This window comes from Prinia subflava, chromosome 10, assembly GCF_021018805.1.
Source record: "Prinia subflava isolate CZ2003 ecotype Zambia chromosome 10, Cam_Psub_1.2, whole genome shotgun sequence".
In the NCBI taxonomy this organism is placed as follows: Eukaryota; Metazoa; Chordata; class Aves; order Passeriformes; family Cisticolidae; genus Prinia; species Prinia subflava.
The window spans coordinates 30,601,301-30,616,861 of record NC_086256.1 but is presented as its reverse complement, the minus strand read 5'-3'; the positions used below and the strand labels follow the sequence as shown (position 1 = coordinate 30,616,861).

At 53.8% G+C, this 15,561-nt stretch overlaps 1 protein-coding gene across 2 annotated transcripts; it reads right to left on the bottom strand.

Moving 5' to 3' along the window:
- Nucleotides 1-8,086: 8,086 nt before the first annotated feature.
- On the bottom strand, nucleotides 8,087-15,448 carry HSD17B7 (hydroxysteroid 17-beta dehydrogenase 7). 2 transcript variants are annotated; one of them, XM_063406767.1, is made up of 9 exons: nucleotides 14,762-15,448; nucleotides 14,059-14,262; nucleotides 13,863-13,955; nucleotides 12,892-13,006; nucleotides 12,230-12,424; nucleotides 11,190-11,294; nucleotides 10,099-10,155; nucleotides 9,468-9,566; nucleotides 8,087-9,050 (listed from the first exon to the last, which is right to left on the bottom strand). In XM_063406767.1, exons 1-9 carry the CDS (start codon nucleotides 14,803-14,805, stop codon nucleotides 8,955-8,957), a joined length of 1,008 nt encoding a protein of 335 aa, XP_063262837.1. In that variant the 5' UTR covers nucleotides 14,806-15,448; the 3' UTR covers nucleotides 8,087-8,954. The 2 variants fall into 2 exon arrangements, with proteins under 2 accessions (XP_063262837.1, XP_063262838.1); XM_063406768.1 differs by lacking the exon at nucleotides 14,762-15,448 and adding an exon at nucleotides 14,362-14,469.
- Between the last annotated feature and the right edge of the window lie 113 nt (nucleotides 15,449-15,561).

Below are 15,561 nucleotides of genomic sequence, written 5' to 3'. Positions count from 1 at the left end.
GCCACACAGTGCTGGGCAGAGCGGGAGGATCGTGCCTGTGCTTCCTGTCAGCCCTCGGCTAATGCACCCAGGGCACCATCTGCCTTCTTCCCTGCCAAGGTGTGCTCCTGGCTCCCGCTTGCTCCCTACCAGCACCCTCAGGGCTTTCTCTGCCAAGCTGCTTTCCAGCTGGGTAGCCCAGCAGATGCTGGTGTAGGGCTGTTCCTGCCTTGGTGCAGGACTCTGTCCTTCTCTGTGTTGAACTGCATGAGGTTCCTGTCATCCCGTTTTCCCCAGCCTGTCTCCACAGGGCAGACCAAGCCTCTGGCTTGTCAGGCACTCCTGCCAGCTCGAAAGGACATGCATCAGAGAACTTACAGTCAAAAGCTGAAAGGTCCCTAGCATCATCATGGATGGGACACATCATCTTCCTTGTTATCCGGCCCGGAGGTGAGCAAGGTGAGCTACAGACTGTGGTTGATCCTTGCATGCTCCTGCTATGTGCTGGAGCTCTTCCCAGATTATGCGCCTTTTGGTCCCATGGCGTCGGGTGTCAGCACCACATCCTGCTGAGAGAGACCAAAGCCTCAGGGAGCAGGTGCTTTGTGTATTCCCAGGCTGGATTCTGCGAGGCACTGTGCATTCCAGAGATCACGGATAGAGGGAGGCTAGTGGAATCTGTCACCACGTTCCTGGGCTCCACAGCACCACACCTGCTGCCAGTAGCAGCCAGGGCTTCTGAAGGCAACACCTCTGCAGCTGCCATGGGCTGGCAGGGAGATAGGTGAGTGTGTGAAATGAGAGGTGGACTCAGCAGCTGCCTCTCACCTGACACAGCTTGTGGTTGGGATGGCAGGAGGCCACACAGCGTGGCAGGGGCCACAGCAATCAGTGGCAGTGCCTCGTGCAACAGCCTCACCCCACAGGTTTGCTGCAGGTGCCCAGGGTGAGGAAGTTCCCTCCTACGTCCATCCGCTGAAGGAGGAAATCCATCCCCTGGATTTTCCTAACAAGGCAGGAAAACTCATGATGTGACCCTGAGCTGCACAGCAAATTGAGAGGTTTCCCTACTGACCTCAGCAGTGAGATTTTTGTTTACATCTGTGTGTTAAATGATACCTGGGTGAGCAGGCACATGCTCTGCAAACCATTCTAGGGCTGTCCACGGGAGCAGGAGGCACAACTGCCCCAAGCCTGACCCTTCAGCATTCCTCCGTCAGAACACCTGCGCAGAGGGAGGAGGCCTGGCCAAGCCAGAACAAAAAACATATTTTAAAATATGTCCTAAAACCAGTAATATAGAACTCCCCAAGAACAGTTTTTGAAACCAGGAGCAAGCCAGGTGAGTTGCACTGTGTCAGGTGGATTAGCTGGCTGGGATGAGCCCCCAGCTTCCTAGGCAGGTCTGTTCCACCTGCAAGAGCTTATGAGAGCAGCTTAAAGTTGGGTTTAGGAGAACTTGCCCTTAGCTGCGCAGGCACGGATTACAAAGCTCAGGACAGATTACTGCAGTGTGAGGAAAGTGGGACTTCATAAAAGTCCCGCCTTGTCATGATATTATGCTGAAATTTCTGGCTTGCTGTTCCCATTCACCAAACAGTGGCACATGCTGGGGCCTGACATTTTCCCACCAGTGTCAGAGACTTTTAAGATTCACCTGGGCTTTCCTACACATCAAGGGATTCTGTCCTGTGCTGACACTGGTACCTACGGAGTACCATGGAAACCCCTGCCCCATGGCTACCCCATACATGGCACAGCCAGGAAAACAGGTCTGGCTATTGGTTCTGGTTTGAACAGCACAGAAGATGACAAAGAAATCCAGTGGTTACATATAAGGGTGTGTCCATACCTCTGACTCCTAACTCACACCCAGCATTTCAGGGATGCAGTTGTTTCATCCAGCCTCCCTGAGATGCCAACTGATTGTACCCATCCCCACTTCACATTGTAATTAACCCTGGCCCCCGTGATCAAGGTGAGGTTCCACTTTACTGTGTTTCAAAATACAAATCTCCTTAAGCACACATGTCCCATTCCATTCCATTCCATTCCGTTCCATTCCGTTCCGTTCCATCCCACCCCACTCGTGCCCTCTCTGCTGCGTGGGGCTGTGCAAGACACCCCCTGGGTTTTGAGGCACTCAGCCAACCTCAGTGCCCTGCCTCACAGCACACTCCCAGCACACCCCCACGCTGCCAGGCTGCTGCTCCAGCACTCGGACACGCAGGGATCTCAGCTGCCCCTCTGCTTCTGGGCCGTTTGGGAAGGATCAGCACAGCCTCCTGCCCCTCTCCCATCTGCACGTCCCACCCTTCAGCAGGAGGCTGTGACAGGAAGGGATGTGCAGAGGATTCACCACTGGCAGGTGCCATGCCCAGGCATTGCACGTGTGTGCCCTCATTGCCCCTGGCACAGCAGCTGCACCAGCACTATCTGCACATTGTGTCAGCTGGCACTGGGACTTACACAGCCACAAAAAGCAACACCTCTAATGACCAACTTTTGGCACAAAATTAGTACTTTTAGACAAAAGCCCTGATTTACTGTGCTGGTGCAGAAGGACAACAATCTCTCCATGCAGTCCTGACTGGAGCACTCTGCCCACACACCTTCTGCCTCCCCTGGAGCCCCTCCACGCTCCTGTGTCCATGCTGGCCTCAGAGCAGACCTGCCAAGACAGGGCAGGGGAAAAGAAGGGCCCTCAAGGGGAAGAAGAGACTTGTGGTAGCAGTGGAACTGCTCAGGGACAAAGTAAGGAAGCAAAACCTTCTGTTTCGGTCTCTTAGACAGAAAACCCTGTCAGAAGTTTCTGGGGAAACCTCCAACTTGGACAAAAGTGAGGCTCTGAGGACTAGTTGGCTTCAGTCCTTTTGGCTCCAGGAAAACCAGCCTGGCTGACCTACATCACTCCCAGTCGTGTTGGCACCCACCTTGGGATATCCCCCTGTTATTACCCTGCTCTGCTCTCTCCTGGGCTGAACCATGGGCCTGAGAGGTCAGGGGACTGTGCAGGGAGACCTGGGCAGAGCCTGCACTCCCCAATCAGCCCCTGCCAAGGCTGCTGGGGGTCAACATTCAGCACTGCTGGCAAAGTGAGCATGGGCCAGGTCCAGGACAGCCTGTCCTGCTCCAAGCAGCGCTTTTGAGGTGTCCAGGCCACCGCGGTTGGACCCATAGCTCACACAGCAGTGCTCTGACAACCATCGGGAAAGCCGACCTTTGCCCTGCAGCAGCCAAATCACGGATGAACACCTCACTGAGGGATGTGTGGGCAGGGAGAAAGGTGGAGAGAAAATAGGGATTAGCAAGGCCTGATAAAAACATGACATCTCTCTGAAAGCAGCCTGTGTCACAACTGACAGTATTGACAGGTCCCTGGGGAACGAATGAGCTCAGCTCCTCAGGCAGAGTCTTGTGAGCATCAGCCTGACCAGCAGCATTCAGGGAATGATGGAGTGGGATGTGCTGGGACAGGTTTCTCCAGCAGTCACCACATACCAGCAGCACCTGCTACTGAGGTGCCCCGGGCAGCACATCCAGAGATGGCACCAGTGCCAGCGTCACCAAACCTGCCCAGCAAAACCTGCCAGTCCTGTTCATGTCCAAAGGAGGATGGTGAGGGGCCTGGAGGTGAAGCCATGCAGGGAGCACGGAGGTCACTTGGCTTGATCAGCCTGGAGAAGAGGAGAGAGGAGAGAGGTCTCCACTATGAGGGGAGACCTCATAATGATCTATAGCTTCCTCACAAGGGGAAGCAGAAGGGCAGGCACCAATCTCTTCTCTCTGGTGACCAGCAATAGAGCCTGAGAGAACAGCAAGAAGCTGTGTCCAGCAAGGCTTAGGCTGGATATTAGGTTCTTTACCCAGAGAATGGCTGGGCATTGGAACAGGCTCTCCGGGGAAGTGGTCATGCCTACCAGAATTTCAGAAGCTCTCTGAATTTCAGTGCTTTCTAGAACATGGTGTGATTCTTGGAGTGTCCTATGCAGGGCCAGGAGTTGTGCTTTGATGATCCTTGTGGGTCCCTTCCAGCTCTATGAAACCTGTTCCAACATGCTCTCTGCTTGCCCCAGGGTATCAATAGCAGATCACTCCACCATGGTCCCAGTGCCCCCACCTCACTGAAAATCCTGTGGGCTTTTGGGGTCCCAATAGATGTTTGGCAGGACACCTTCATACCACCAGCTTCTACCCCCACCACCTTCATGCTACCCCTTCTCCCCTGTATCCCTGCCAACACTGCTGCTCTGCACCTGAACAGTGCTGTCCTTGAGTCTGGGAAAAGAGACAAGAGCAGAAGCTGGACCCAGCTCCCAAATTGCATAGAGTGACTGCGCATGGAGAAGCAACATTTCTGCAGGAACATCCTTCCCTCATTGTCCCTCCTCATTAAACACTGTGCCTGTGACACCAGGTCACTGGAAGGGCTTTGTTGATGATGGAAATGCCAAGGGCCATCACCACATAGGCGGGAGGAAGCCACTGGTGCCCATGAGGCTGAGGTGCCACCCGGCGAGAGCTGCCTGCTGGGCTGTCCTGCTGCTGGCTGAGTCACTGGCCCCAGGCCTGGATTTCAGAAAGGCAAAGGCTCAGTCCCAGCAGGACTTCTGGTCCCCCTACATAGGGCAGAGGGGTCCCCCAAAACCCCTCTGTGGGACAGGGTATGTGCCAGAGGACCCACCCCATGCAGAGCGGGGAGCTCCATCATGCTTGTCTCCATGGCTGAGCACTCCAGTGCTACATAACCCCATGCACTGACCCTCTTGGAGACAGCTCATCCTACAGCAGATGTTCGGGTAAGAGGATGGACCTCTTCCCTCAGGTCCCCAGTGCCAGCGCTTAAGACACCTGGATACAGAACCCTCACAGCTCAGGGCATGAAAGGAGAGCAGGAGAATGGCTAGTGCCATGTGGCCCTGCAGGGAACAAAGAGGAGGATTATTAATGCCTCACCTATCCCTGCTCCAGGAGGGACATCTTTCACCAGGGACCTCCAAAGCCCATGTCACCACGGGCTGTAACAAAGCAACTGCAGATGTGACCCACAGCCTGTGTACAGCGCCATGCCTAACCTGCCAACTGCTCCTGCCATTCCAACTTCTTTGACCTTGATCCAGTGTTCCCAGCCTGAACATGAGGCAACACGCCTGCTATGGACCTCTCTCCCTATCTTCACTGACCTTGACCTCTACCATGCCTGGCAGCGAGCCCAGTGCCCAGAGGAGGAGCCATCCTCACAGCTGGCCTCCAACCCTTCTGTTCTCCAACACTCCTGCCATCACATCACCCAAGTCTGCCTCCCACAGCATTCTGCCTGCTCCCATCCACGCGGCCCAGACCCGAGTGAAAACACATCCCTCTCCAGACAAGAGTGCCTATCATGAGCTGGGCACAGCAGGAAGAGCCTGAGTCAACCAAGAGCTGCCCAAAGCCAGGGAAGCCATGATATGCTGAAAGGTATCCAAGGAATTCAAGGCAGGGATGTGATGCAGCCCTCCTGAACCCCGAGCTGTGGCAACTGCTGCCAGGCAGAGTGTGGGAAGGCAGAGTGAGGATCTGCTCTGCTCTGAGTGGTGTTGGTACATTTCAAGGCCATCAGTAAACCCCTGGCACCTGGGATGTTCCCAGGGCTCCATAGGTCAGCCAGGACAGAGCAGCATCCCTACAGCTTTCACACACTGCTGCTTGGAAATGACTTATCCAAACCATCACAGACAGTTTGGCTTTCGCTGGCTCACCAAGAATTAGCCACCTTCTGCTCAGATGACACAGACACGAAATATTGCTGCACCTGTCATGTGCAGCCCAGAGGGTGCCAGCCATGGTGACTCATGGAGCTTCCATGGGACACAACTCCCACCGAGCTGAGCTGACCAAGGCTCTGCTGAGACAGACAGAAACACAGAGAGGGCCAAGTCTGGAGCTGTGCCTCCATAGTACACCATCTTTGTCTTTAGTAGCTTCTCCTTCACCAAAGAAGGTCACACACACGTTCAACATCTGTGCTGCCTTGCACAGCCCGGGCCCAGGCTGGGTACCAGCCACGCTCCTGTTTGCTGTGCTTGAGGCAGCTTGGAGGGAGAAATGAATGCATAGAGAGCAGCTCAGCTGCTCTGCCTCAAGGTGAATGTCATCTGCCTGCCCTGTCATCTCCCCTGCTAGCACTTTGCTTTGATACAAACCCAGCATCTGCAGAGGGGTTCTGGCAAGGCAGCCTTTCCAGGCCCCTCTCACAGAGCATTGGTGCCCAAAATGTTAATTACAGCATCACAGCCTCTCCAAGCTCTGCTCGTACACAGGAGCATCGACTGATGAGCCTAACAAGGAATTTACCATTCATACTGGTTCTTCTCACAAGTGGTTCCTGAACTCATCCGCCAGTTCCCTTTTTGATTTCTCCTCTGAGCACAGCTCCATTTTTCAAAGCAGCACTGACAATCTCCCCTGACCCTGGGGGCTGTCTTGGCTCTACAATTTGCCCATTCTCAGCAAAACACACCCAGATCCAGGTCCCTCTTGGCTCTTCCCTGCCAGCCAGACAGGTCATGCTGCTGCAACACTCTCAGAGGGGCTTCTGCTCTCTGTTTCTCACCCAGCTCTTCAGAGCCATGTCTCTCCTCTCCCCACTCTGGGCAGCTCCCCTCCAAGACTTTAAACATCAAAGTTGCCATCCACTAAGGCTGGATCTTTCCAAACAAGCTGGCTGTATTACATCCACCTGTTTACAGGGACATGCCTGTCCTTGCTGTTCTCTTCCATCACATTCCCTCCGCTTCCTGGAGGGGCGAAGGTCGGTCACCCAGCCATGGATTTCAGCTTTGACACACCCATCTCAAGTTTTCTCCTCCCTTGGCCAGGGCTCAGTTCCCACCCACCCTTCTGTTATCCATGCCCTACATAGCTGAAGGCCAGTTGAGCTGAAAAGCAATGGAGGACTCAGGCTGTGTTTGGAGCAGGACATGTTTGCACACCAAGGTGAGAAACAGCAGCTCAGGACGAGGCACAGTGGTGAGGTATCAGATCACACCGATTGTGCAGGCTTTCACAGAGCAATGACAAGTTTTCACACTCAAGACCTGCCCTGGACATTCTCTGGAAAGCTCCATACCCAAGGATCACAAAGAGCAAGCTCCTGTGTTAGCAGTGATTCATGGCTGCCACTTCCAGCTGGATTTTCTCACCACCCTGCACCACAGTGCTCCGGGCAGGACCTGTTTTCATTGCACAGAGGAGCTGGGTCCAGCTGAAAGGGATTAAGCTCCATGCACAGGCTGCTCCTGGCCCTGTCTGCTAGCCAGGAGCAGGGCATGAGGAGCCATCCTTCCCTGCACACGGGCACATCCACAGCACAGGGCAGTTCTTCTCACAGCCAGCAGGGTGGTGGTCAGCCACACCTTGGGAGCAGCTCACACCTGAGCCACGCCCCACCCTTTGGCAGTCCCTGTTTCAAGGAGCCATGTACTACCTGTGCTTTCAGGACAAAAGCCAAAATGTGGGAGGTGGTTATGGTTCCCTTCCCACAAAACAGTCCCATCCATTAGCTGCAAAGATTCTTTAAACCTGTAGCCCTGCAAGCCAACTCCATGAAGAGCCTGGATTCTCCTGGCTGCCAGCTCTGTGCAGGTTTCCTACTCAGAGCCCTTGTACCCCTCTTTGTGGGCACCTTGGCAGGAGGCACCAGCCTGGGCATGCAGCACAGCCTCCTCAAACCTCTGAGCAGGGAAGTGCCTGGGCTCCCTGGCTGGGGAGCATTAAACCAGTTAATTATATGACTGGTTAATTAAACCAGTTAATTAGCAGGGTGAGCAAGCACCAGAGACATCTCCCAAGAGCCTAAGGCTGGGAAATAGTCTCAGCTGTTCCACAGGTGCTCAGCACACAAAACCACACTGAAGTCTTCAGAAATCACTCATGTCTTTCTTTAACTAAAGAAATAAGCCAAAAAGGTGGTTAGCAGCTTTTCTGTGGCAGAGAGGAGAGACTCCACAACTTCCCAGGTATGCACATGTTTACAGCACAAGGCAACAAATTAAATTTCCTTCCAGCCCTCCAAGTCAAAAGCAGATGGATATTGGAGTAAAAACATCACTGCATCAAGGACAAGTCAGTTTCAGTCATTTATTCATTACAGCACTTGAAGTTACTTGGTGGCAGGTACTTGGTGAAGGTCCCCAGATAAATAACAGGAAGAATGGTTGGTACAATAGATTTATATAAAAAGAGTTAAATAGATAAAACAACATGGTAACCTCTCGCTCTTGCTCTAAACAGAGCAGACTGGCCCTGAGTGCAGGTTAACATCATCCTTTCAAGCCAGTCATGGTTAAAACCCTCAGATGCTCGTACCCAGGTGACAGCAAGGCGTCTGTTCTCTCAGCTGAGGCAGGTGTGTGCTTCTCAGGCCAGTTCTTCAGCAGCTTGGTTTCAGCTGCTGTGCAGACCATGCCTGCCAGTAAACAGGTCTGTACAGACAGCCCCAGCTTTGGTGAGCAAGTGTAAGGGCAGCTCTGCTGAAGGTGAGCCTTCAAGTACATCAGGATCAGCCACAGGTGATGTGTTTGAGCCATCTACAAACGCCAGCAGAGCCAAGATGCAGGGCAGCACCCCAGCAAGCACTGCTGTCTTTACTGCACTGAGCCAGATTTGAAACCACAGGTTTTGAGGCTGTTCCTGAACCACGCACAGTTCAGTCATGCTTTTGCAAGACACTACTTTGCAACCGTGTTAGGACAGACTCTGCCTACTCGAGGTCTCCAGTTTTATTGCAAAAGAAAAATCCTATAGCAAAAGGTCTAAGTATTTCTCTTCAGTTTTCACACTTCCATCTTCAGGAACTGTTCACCTTCTGTCGAGAAGGAAGATTGTGTCTGAAGCTGTGTGCCTGCAGAAGAGCTGGCAACACAGGTAGCACCAGAAGGAAGAAATCCCATGTTACTGATACAAGACTTTCACCCCACTGAGACTGGCTTTACTTAATCTAAGAGATCATGGTATTTCTCTAGAGTCTGCTCCTCCAGTTCCAACAGCTTCTGGTACAATTTCTCAGCAGTGTCTTCATCCACATCCATCTGTAAGACAAGGAAAAGAGCACTGTGAGACCATCACCTTGGTGGCAGCCAGTGCAGACACCGAGAGCAGCTCTGGGGATCTGCAGGCTGCATTTCCAGAGCTTCTACCTTCAGAAACAGCCAACTAAAGATATCTGTCACCAGGGCATATGCCAGAACATATTTTGGGGAAGCATCATTACACACTTAGCCTGTTCTGATCATCACTTCCATTACCTTCCAGACTTCAGCCTAAACCAGGAATTACTCTAGCAAATACTACAGATAATCCCACATCCCTTCCTGCTACTTAGCATTCAACAAGCATCCTCCTTCCCCTCCAGGCACAGAACACCCTTGGCACCAGCCCTCCCATGCAAAGCAGATGACAGACCCCCAGCCAGGGCCCCTGCAGCAGGAAGGTCCCTCTCCATTTACCTTTCGAGGCTCCACATAACATCTCCCCAGTCCAGAAGTACAGCTGTGGTATTTGACAAGAGAATCCAGGTACTCTGGCTTCTGTTTGAACAGCCACACCTGGGAAGAACAGCACAAAGATGTACAAGTCCAGCACACACTGTCCCAGCCAAGCCTGTGGGCAAAGATTTGACTGCCAGCAGACACAGGAGAAGACACCACAGGTGCTCCCACCAAGCAGGGGAAGATGTGATGATATGTGAGGTTCTGAGTTGGCTCCCTTCAGATGTAACCTACCTGAGCCAAGAGTAATGCAGGTTTATGCTAAAGCAGTTCAGCATGGCTAAACTTACTCCCAGTGTGTTTGAGACATGCTGTGCCCCCCACCACCCACCTCCATCCCCTGTGCTGCATATCATTCTCCCTGGTCAGGATGTTTTCCCAAAATCAGTTGTTTTATGGGTACAGGATGAAGGTCATGAAGCACCATGTGGCAGATCAGCCCTGCGGACAGCTGGTCCCCCACACTCACTGCTGTGGTATTTGGGGGTCAAATACAGCACCCACACACCAGCCTTGCTGAGAGGCTCTTTGCTCAAGCCACAAGACCCCAGAAGGAAGGAATATTAAATTCAAGTTGTGAACTACTTACATGAGCTTCTGCTCCATTATAGGGTGTCAGAGTATAAGTTTTGGCAAAAAATCGGATCTAGGGGGAAAAGGACATGGCAGAAATCTGTACTGTGGCCCAAAGTTTGTTGGGTAAGCCCTGAACAGCCCAAACACTTCAAATAATCTACCAGAGGTACAAATGCTCCTCAAACTGGGCAATAGGTAACACTTCACATTGACTAAACCATCCCTTTATCACCACAAACTGCATTCTGGAGCCCTCCAGCAACTCAGCACATGTCACTCCACACTCCCACGCAGAGCCCACCCCAAGGCAGCAGCAACAGGCCACACACACCTTGCAGACACCTCTTCTGGAAGGGTCTCAAGGGCAGGAATGGCAGGAGGCAGAGGGGATCTGCAGGACTGCCAAATTTGAGGACAACTGAGAAGGCATTGCCTCTGCTGCCAGGAGAAATGTGATCCATAGGATCAGCTGCTGCAACTGCGGCAGCTTAAGATGTAAGGCCACTCTTGCAGCAAGAGCATCAAGGCTGAGAGCAGGCAGCCTTCAGGGACAGGACTGCAGTGAACCTGGAAAACTGAAGGCCAGAGGAAGAAAGGCAAGGAAACTTCTAGGGAAGCAGGGGGACAGGCAATAGAGAGCAGGAGGCTTTCCTTTCCGTAGGGTTGGAAAGAAAAATACAACAGTGCCTTCTACAGGAATGGAAAGAACAATGCTGAAAAACAGGTTGTTCTAGAAATGAACAGAATCTCAAAGCACAGGGGCCAAGTTGGGGCCACATCCTGAGCTCTGCTGCCAGCAAGCTAGTGGTTTTTCACAAGCCCAAGCAGAACTGGCAAATCTTCCAAGCGGAGCCTGGACAAACAGTGCTGTGGCTGAAGGGAACCCTGCCCCTCTGCACAGTGTCCAGCACCAAACCTCCAAACTCAGCTTGGAAACTGGGGCCCCAAGATGAGAAAGGGATGCTTTGCAGAGAGTCCAGTCTGCCCACCACAACAGAAGGAAGAAATCTATACCAACACAGGCAGCAAGAAGACAGAAGTGTGCTGTACATCACTTGCAGTGAAGTGTGTCACAGCCCAAAACCAGCCAGGACATCCACTCACCAACCACATGATGGGCATTAGCAACTTCCACAGAAAAATGGGCAAAATTCTGTAGGTCATGTTGGACATGACAAGCCCAGGACAAACAACACTGGAATACAGACCCTGCAGAGAAGAAACCAAGTCAGTGTGCAATTACACCACAGTTAAAAGAATGGGTCATGCTCCTTCCCTCCCAGTACTCCTCAGCAAGAGAGGGTGTGTACAGACATCAGACAGTAATACTCCACTAAGTATCAGAGCAGAGAGTAATTAGATGTAGTGATTTTTAAGAGGTCCAAATTGGAAATGTTTGTGTTAAATCCATGCCCATTAGAAACCCCCAGGGTAGAAAATGCAGCCTCCTGGTGCAATCTCCATGCAGCTCAGCAGTCACAGCAGATATCCCACAAATTACAGCCCCCTCAGACCAAAGGATACCTCTTCTTTAAGATGTAAGAGCTCAGCCTTTTGAGACTAAACCATTTTCTCCAGAAGTGTTAGAGAATGGCACAGTCACTACTGCTGGACCAGGGCTCCAGCTGCCAAGAAAACCATCAATCCCCCAGGCCAGGGAAGGCAGGTTGCTGCTACAGCTCACTGTGACAAACCTGAGCAGCAGCACAGAGCCATCAGCAGAGCCTGCAGCTCCAGTGCTTGTAGGCAGCACTGCCAGAGCAGCTCTGTGCAGATAGGCAGGGACACCTGAAAAAACCAGAGACTCTTTGCTCTTTAACATCAATTCTGATCTAAAGAGAAGAGCTCACAAAGTGAGAACCACTCCCAAATTCTCCTGCTTTGGGAAACTTTTCTGGCAAGAATTCCAGAATCTGGCAGTCTCGTGCAGCCTCTCCAGCCCCTACACCACCAATTCAATCTCAGCCATATTTAGTTCTTACCTAAGGAACTTTGCTAAGTTCTGAGTTCTTACCTAAGGTGCATTAAGGAATGCACCAGATTGCTATGAGTGAATGAATGCAACTAGGTAACAACAATGTCACGATAATTACGAACTGTAGCAGCTCATTAGGTTTCAACAGCAACACAAACCCCATCATCACCTGGCCATTAAATTTCCTGTTCACAACCACACTTGTCAGGTCAGTGGCATATTTAGAGGAACTGTATGATTCCTGCCCCTTGGCATGCTGATAGTCAGAGAGGCTGAAGGCAGACTCCCTGGCATTGCTGGAGGAGGTCCAGATGAGTCGGGAGGGCTTCTCGTTACCGCAGAGCAGAGACTGAAGCTGACGAACCTGGAAAAAGAATTGTTAACTTATTTAACACAGCACTTCCCCAGTCTTAGGGTGTAACTTTACAGCACCGAAGGCTGCGAGCTTCTCTCAGATTTCTCAGCCAGCTTTTCCTAGACTAGCCAAAAGTAGACACTTGTACAAGCAGCTGTCATTCTGTTGGACAGCTCAGTTGAGCACCTCAGAATTTAATACAGCCAAGCCTTAGTATTTACCCAGGATGGAGAACTACAATCAACCTCTGCCTGCTGGCTCACTAGAATAACCTCAAAATTATATTAACTCTTACAACAAAAGTCACCGTTTTTCTTGTTATTTAAACAAGCATCAAGGCCTTTGCCCTGTCATTCTTTATCTGTCAGGCTGCAGCCTTCATCAGCATCTGAACCTGTGAGATCTGTACTGCCCAAACCCATCCCTACCCACATCAAACATCAGACTGAAGGTTCAATCTTCATATGAAGCCTCACCAGCATAAAGTGTCCAAAGAGGTTGGTAGCAAACACCTCCTGAAGCCCATCTCCATTCAGCCTGTCCGTCTGGGTCATGACACCTTCTGCAGTAGTCAGCATGTGGAGCAGCTTGCTGGAGGCCAAGAACAGGAGTTAGTGAGGAACACTGCCAGGAGGAATCCACCACTCCCCCACTTCAGTCTTTCAGCAGTACCCCCACCCTCACAGGCTCTTCACAGCTTCACCCCCAAGGGCAATATCAAACCATGAAAAAAAATCGATGGGAATGGTCTACAGAGTATGCCAGGTCCTTTATTTGCAAGTGCCTCAGTACTGACCAGACCAGAGAAGACTTGTCCATTCCTTCACTTTCCCATGGTAAAGTACTGTTAAAAACATCACGTTCCCTCATTTCACACTCTGATAACTTAATCAAGCTCCAGCACTGGAACCAAGCCCTCAGGTCATACCTAATGCAGGCAAGGAGACCAGTCTGGCACCAGTGCTCAACACCCCAACAGTTCTGTTAGACTCGACACAAGGCACTGTGCTCATCAGCTCAGCTTCCCTGTGCTGCCCATAGAACCATGATGCTCATACCCATGCCATGAGCTTCACAAAATACTGAGATCCACAGCTACGAACAGCTCCAAAAACCTACACTGGCATCACAACAACAGTAAGGAGACCCAGATTTCAACACAGCAGCATTTCTCATGCAGTGGCAGAGGCTACAGGCTTTGGGTGAACTCTTGCCCTCCCCATGCACCCAGCGGGCCTCACACCTGGGATCAGAAGTGGCACTGGGTGCCTTGGACCACCCCAGCAGGGCACTCAGCCACCAAACCCACCCCACAGGGATGTGCTCTATCTCACACCAGGGAGGGGGATAGGCTCTTCGGCACTGGACCCAAGGGCACATCTTGACGACGCCAGCACCCCGTGCTTCTCACAAATGGGGGGCTGGAACCCCCAGCAACATCTCCTACCCGGTGAGGAGACCATGCCAGAGAGCCTTGAAGTTCACGTGCGGGTTGGGCATGATCCCAGCGTTGAGGTAGACAAAGTCCAGGCGCTGAAACCTGCGTGGAGAAGAGCACAGGAGTCGGGGTGGGAGGGGGCTCGGGGGTGTCCGGTGGGCGGGAGCGTGGGTAGGCGGTGTCTAACGGGGGGCAGAGCCCATACCTGCAGCGGAGCTCGCGGGCAGCCCGCAGGACGGAGGCCAGGTTACCCAGGTCCATCTCCACGGTGGACACCTGGGCGGCGGGGTGGGTGGCCAGGATGAGGTCCCGCGTGGCTTCGCTCTTCTGCTCGTTGCGGCAGGCGATGCAGAGGTGGATGCGGCCATCCTCCTCCAGCAGCCGCTGGCACAGCGCCAACCCCACGCCGCTGCAACGGAACGCTGTCAGAGAGAGCCCTGCCCAGGCCGGCTGGCCCGGCTGGCCCGGCTGGCCCTCCCGGCCCCCGGCCCCCGGCCCCAGAGCTCACCCGCTCGCACCGGTCACCAGCACCACGCGCTCCATCACTGCCCCGCGCCCGCCGCCCCCGCCCTATAACTGCTGCGCGCGCCCGGCCCCGCCCCGCCCCGCCCCCTGCCGTGCGCCGATTGGCTGAGGGGCGGGGGCCCACGCCGCGGTGGCGTGATCGTGAGCCGAGCGCGGGGGGCGGGGCCACCGTGACGCGCCCCATGACCACGCCCCCGAGGGACACGCCCCGTGTAGAGGTCACGCCCACAGTGTGATGGACACGCCCACATCGTATTGCCCCGCCCTTTCCACACAGGACCCGCCCTTTCCGCGGAAGTATCGGCTGTCCCCGCTGTCCTTCCCTTCCCTTCCCTTCCCTTCCCTTCCCTTCCCTTCCCTTCCCTTCCCAAACTTTCCCAAACCTTCCCGTTGTGCCCCGCACTCTCGCTCTGCTCAGCCGTGCCATCCTTTGGCACCGAGGAGTGTTTTGCAGCCCCGCAGAAACGCCCAGCAGGCTTCCGGTGCCGCCGTGGTGGGGAGGTCTGAGTGCGCAGGGCCCTCCGAGAGACCTCCGGGACAGCCCCGCTCCTGGCGGGGTCCCGGCTGCAGCAGAGGATGGACACACCGGACCCCACAGCTGCCCCCCAGACACCCCAGCGTGTTATTGAATGTGGGGCCATGCAGATCGTGCAGGGTGCCCGGGCACTGGGAGCTGCGGATGTGCCCCACCTGCCCCAGTGCTCCCAGCCTGCTGAGGCACGGCTGGAATGGGCCACAACGCACCTTGAGCACGAAGAGGGCATCCGAGGGGACAGGCAGAGGGGCATCGGGTCCATGACATGAACAAAACCCATCCTCGTCTTCGACACGCTCAGCAGGGATGAGACATCCTCTGTCACAGCCAGGAGGACCACGCAGGAGACCAGCCAGCCTCTCTGCCAGGCACACTCACAATCCCTGCCCTCCCCTCTCCCAGGTTCTGTGGGGCACACTCACCCTGCCTGCCCTCCCCTCTCCCAGCCTCTCTGCCGGGCACACTCACCCTGCCTGCCCTCCCCTCTCCCAGGTTCTGTGGGGCACACTCACCCTGCCTGCCCTCCCCTCTCCCAGGTTCTGTGGGGCACACTCACCCTGCCTGCCCTCCCCTCTCCCAGGTTCTGTGGGGCACACTCACCCTGCCTGCCCTCCCCTCTCCCAGGTTCTGTGGGGCACACTCACCCTG

Excerpts from the sequence above, each read along its gene's own strand:
- HSD17B7 (XM_063406767.1), bottom strand. The coding sequence starts at position 14,805 with ATGGCACGGCTGAGCAGAGCGAGAGTGCGGGGCACAACGGGAAG. Across the intron at positions 13,956-14,058 it reads GCCCGCGAGCTCCGCTGCAG|GTTTCAGCGCCTGGACTTTG; the intron begins GTATGGGCTCTG and ends TTCTCCACGCAG. Across the intron at positions 9,051-9,467 it reads GTTATGTGGAGCCTCGAAAG|ATGGATGTGGATGAAGACAC; the intron begins GTAAATGGAGAG and ends CTTGTCTTACAG.